Genomic DNA, 3941 nt, shown 5'->3' on the forward strand with positions numbered 1-3941 from the left:
CGGGAACCGGCTATTATTGTCAGACAGAAGTACCGGTACATTGCCGGAACTTGCCGATGTTCAGCCGAAATGGCTCCACAGGTACAAATATGTACCAGAACAACCAGAAGGAACTAGACAAGGACAAGCTACATGAATACATTACTTTACGCGTCTGACAATTAAGAGTCTCATATGCTTAAAGAGCAACCTAACGCATATCGGACGTGTTACTATCAATTATTACATCATTATCCACCGACTATCGTCACAATGTCGGACTATACCGAAAGAAAGACCCAATTGAACGCGCCAGAGGACTGGGAAACCTGGAACCGGAACTTCACCACTATCGCGAAGTCTCTAAACCTCTGGGTGGAAATCAGAGGCCGAAAGAGGTGGCAGAAGCCCCCTGTCTTCCCTCAGGAGCACACCTTCCGTACGGAACTGCCTCCTGATCCTTCGGCACCGGCCACCGACGCGGAAGGAGCAGCAATACGGACTCCCTCCGCCACGGTTGTCACGAACGAGAACCGACCCCTAACCCGTAACGAACACACGCGATACATCGATACAATCACCATCTACCGCCTCCAACATAACCAGTTTACCCTACAGATATCCAACAAAACCAAGCTCACCGAATATATCAACAACACCGTCTCCGACTCCCTTAAGAACAACCATTACCTGGTTAACGAAGAAATCCATCATTAGTACGAAAATCTTAAGGGCTACGGAGTAACTAAGATTAAAATATCCGGCATACGAGCACGAACCGAATATAAGAAAGCCGTACATCCGATCACTAAGATACCGAGAGATATAAAGAAATGGATTAATTAATGGGAATTAATAATAAGCAACGGCTAACGATACGAGGTCGCGGAGACTATATATACTAAAGCGTAGGTAAAAGACCTCCTGAAGGCTCTCGCTCTTATACTACCCTCCTAGGGAACGGGTTTTATAAAAGATATAGAATCGTTAATATAGGACGAGTACCGGAAGGTTACGTCAGACTTACGGAGGTATTACTCCTTTATTATCCCTAACGGAACGCGCCCTCGAGGAGCAGCTTTCGCCGCGACCTTAGGCGCCGAGAGCGACGATAAACAAACTAACCAATCTAACCAGAAAGCAACAATAATAAAGAAGTCAGCCAGACCAATTAAAAGCCGAGGATCCGGCTCCTTCCGAGGCACCGGAAGGGCTAGTTCCTCTCAGGGTCATAAAAGAGGAAGGGATTCCGTAACGGCCTCTTATTAGATCTGCGAGACCCCTGGTCACTCCTGGAAGGAATACTTCTACCTATTCCCGGAGAAATACTTCTTTCCCTAGAATAGAAACCCGGTAGTCAGGAAACTAATACCGAGGATCCTGGACGACCATCCCACGATCAAGGAAGAGTATAACCGGATAAAGAAAATACAGGACCGGAGCGCCTAGGAAGACGCCGGATTAATGGAACGAGTCCTGACCATAATATCAGCTTCGTTCGCGACGGTCGATTACGCTCTAAAATCGTGTACTATACTTAACTCAGGGTCAACCCTGCATATCTTCAATACAAGAAGCCGATTTATAAAGTATCGACCTGCCGTAAAAGGAGATATAGTTATAGCCGGTAATAATCGTTTATTAATCTATAAGTGGGGAGAAGTCGAGATCTTAATTACCGTTAGTTTAAGGGTACTAAGACCCTTTAAGCTTACTAACGTAGCTTATATTCAAGGCTTCGCCTATAACGTGGTATCGCTCCGTTATTTATAATAAGCGGGATACTACTAGAATAATAAGCCACCGAACAGTTATATCAGGAGAGGGGATGACTCGATCCTATATAAGGTGTTCGATAGGGCTCACCAGTTTATATTAAAGGATGCGGAAGCAGACCCCTTTTATACTACGTTTACGGCCGAAAGGCTCAGGATTAACTCCTATACTAAGTTATATAAAGTACGCGGACCGGAAGAACTTTAATATAAACGCTTAGGGCACGTTAACCTGCAGGCGATTAAATACTTATATAAGCACACCGCAGGGGCCTCAGTCCAGACTAAGGGGTACCCAGGGGTAATATATGCTAACTGCAGACTGGCTAAGGTAAAGGAGCAGACGAGAAGAACGCCGCGGAACGAGCCTCCTTACCCAGGCCACACAATCGCAGTCGACTTCACTATTTTCAAGAGAGAGCCGGATAGAACGGACCGTGTGCTCTTCGTTACCGATCGTCTCTCCGGTTACGTCTAGAACGCCTTTACCGCTAACCACTATACCGAAACGACTACGGCCACCTTACGCACTATTTACCGACTAATTAAGAAGCAGCTTAACTATAAAATCAAGAACGCTAAATACGACGGGGAGTTCCTTAGTAGGGAAGTATACAACATGCTCCAGAACGAGCTATATATCGTTATTAAGCCCTCCGCCCTTAATACACAAGCGCAGAACGGGGGTGCAGAGCGCTCAGGGGGTATTGTTATATAGACAGCTCGAACTATTAGAATTTAAAGCAAACTGCCTAAGTCGCTAATTAAAGAATTTATAGACATAACGATCCATATCCGGAATCGAACTCCACGATACCGACTCGGTTGGAGGACTCCCTACGGGGTAATATATATATACCTTACTCGTCAAATCACACCAGACGCCCTAGAGGCAACCCCGGAGATCGGATACTTACGAGTCCCCGGCTATAAGGCTTACGTTATAACTACCGACGCGAATTAAAGCGGAACCGACATTAGAAGATAAAACTACGAGCGTGGATCGGCTACCTAGTCGGCTATAACTCTACTAATATATTCCGGATCTGAAACCCCTTAACTAGGAAGGTAGTCTATATTCGAGATATCGAATTCGATAAAGACTAATAATCTACCGGCTCTACCGAGGAATTAAGGGATAACCTTAGATATATTAATTATACCCTAGTCTATAAATATATTGCTCTGCTTAGTAATAGACGCATCCAGGGTATTAACTTCGAGACTCTCCTATCTACGGAAGCCGAAAACCTAAAAAACGACTCCTATAAAAACGGTTCGGATAAGCCGGCTGAATAAGTACCGAGAGGCAGCGTAGGTCTTAACGTATAGGGGAATGAACTAGTAAGACCTCCTTAGGAGACTACTATTAGAGCGGATAGGGCTGATTACCCTTATATAACCGCGATGTTCGCCCTAATACTATCGCCCTCCCCTACTCCGCCTCCGGAAGCATTATGCCTATTCGCTTTAAGAATAGGGACAGAACAGCTACTATCACCTTTCTCGCCTCGATCCCATAGGGACGAGAGCTATATTATAAACAGCCCCTTAGTCTCTAATCTAACCCTGCCTAAAAACCTAGACCCTACGGAGCGATATGCGTTCCTCGCCGGAGTATATACCTACTACGTTCGAACCACTTAAAACGGGAGAGAAGTGACTAAAGGAGGCCTAAACAAATATATTTAAGGAGCTGCATTTCTAACGATCCGTCCACTAGAGTCACGGGTTAAACCCAACGTCTTATAAATATTAAAGAAAATTAAAAACGGAAAACGAGTTTACCGAAGGGAACTTCCGCCGGTTCTTAAAAGTAATCGGCTTAAGGGGCATCCCTTAGAAGCCCTATTTAAAACAGCTAAGTCTATTCACCTTCAAAGTTATAAAAAGATAAAATTATAGTACGAGAAGCTACTAACCGACGCCAAGGGGTATTAAATACTTAATTATATATAGGTATATATATATAAGTTCGATAAGCACGGCTGGTTATAGAAGGGGAAAACACGGCTGGTTATTAAAGGCGACTAATAGAAGCACGGTTTTACGGAGAGTACGTACGCTGCTACCCTATGCGGTCGATCCTTCAGGGGCTTAATAACTACGGCATCACGTTTCGATCTCGAACTGATTCAGTATAATACCGTAAATGCCTTCGTAAACGCCAAGCTTAATAAGACTATA

The 3941-nt window shown here is 44.6% G+C and overlaps 1 protein-coding gene across 1 annotated transcript; it reads left to right on the forward strand.

Annotated features, from left to right (window-relative positions):
• Positions 1-252: 252 nt before the first annotated feature.
• On the forward strand, positions 253-696 carry PG994_004230 (uncharacterized protein; the record flags this gene model as incomplete). The annotated part of the gene is made up of 1 exon (XM_066855639.1): positions 253-696. One exon carries the CDS (start codon positions 253-255, stop codon positions 694-696), a length of 444 nt encoding a protein of 147 aa, XP_066717806.1.
• Positions 697-3941: the final 3245 nt, after the last annotated feature.

The sequence above is a fragment of the Apiospora phragmitis genome, assembly GCF_038363925.1.
Source record: "Apiospora phragmitis strain CBS 135458 chromosome Unknown utg000005l:1.0-4161743.0:1.0-4166827.0, whole genome shotgun sequence".
In the NCBI taxonomy this organism is placed as follows: domain Eukaryota; kingdom Fungi; phylum Ascomycota; class Sordariomycetes; order Amphisphaeriales; family Apiosporaceae; genus Apiospora; species Apiospora phragmitis.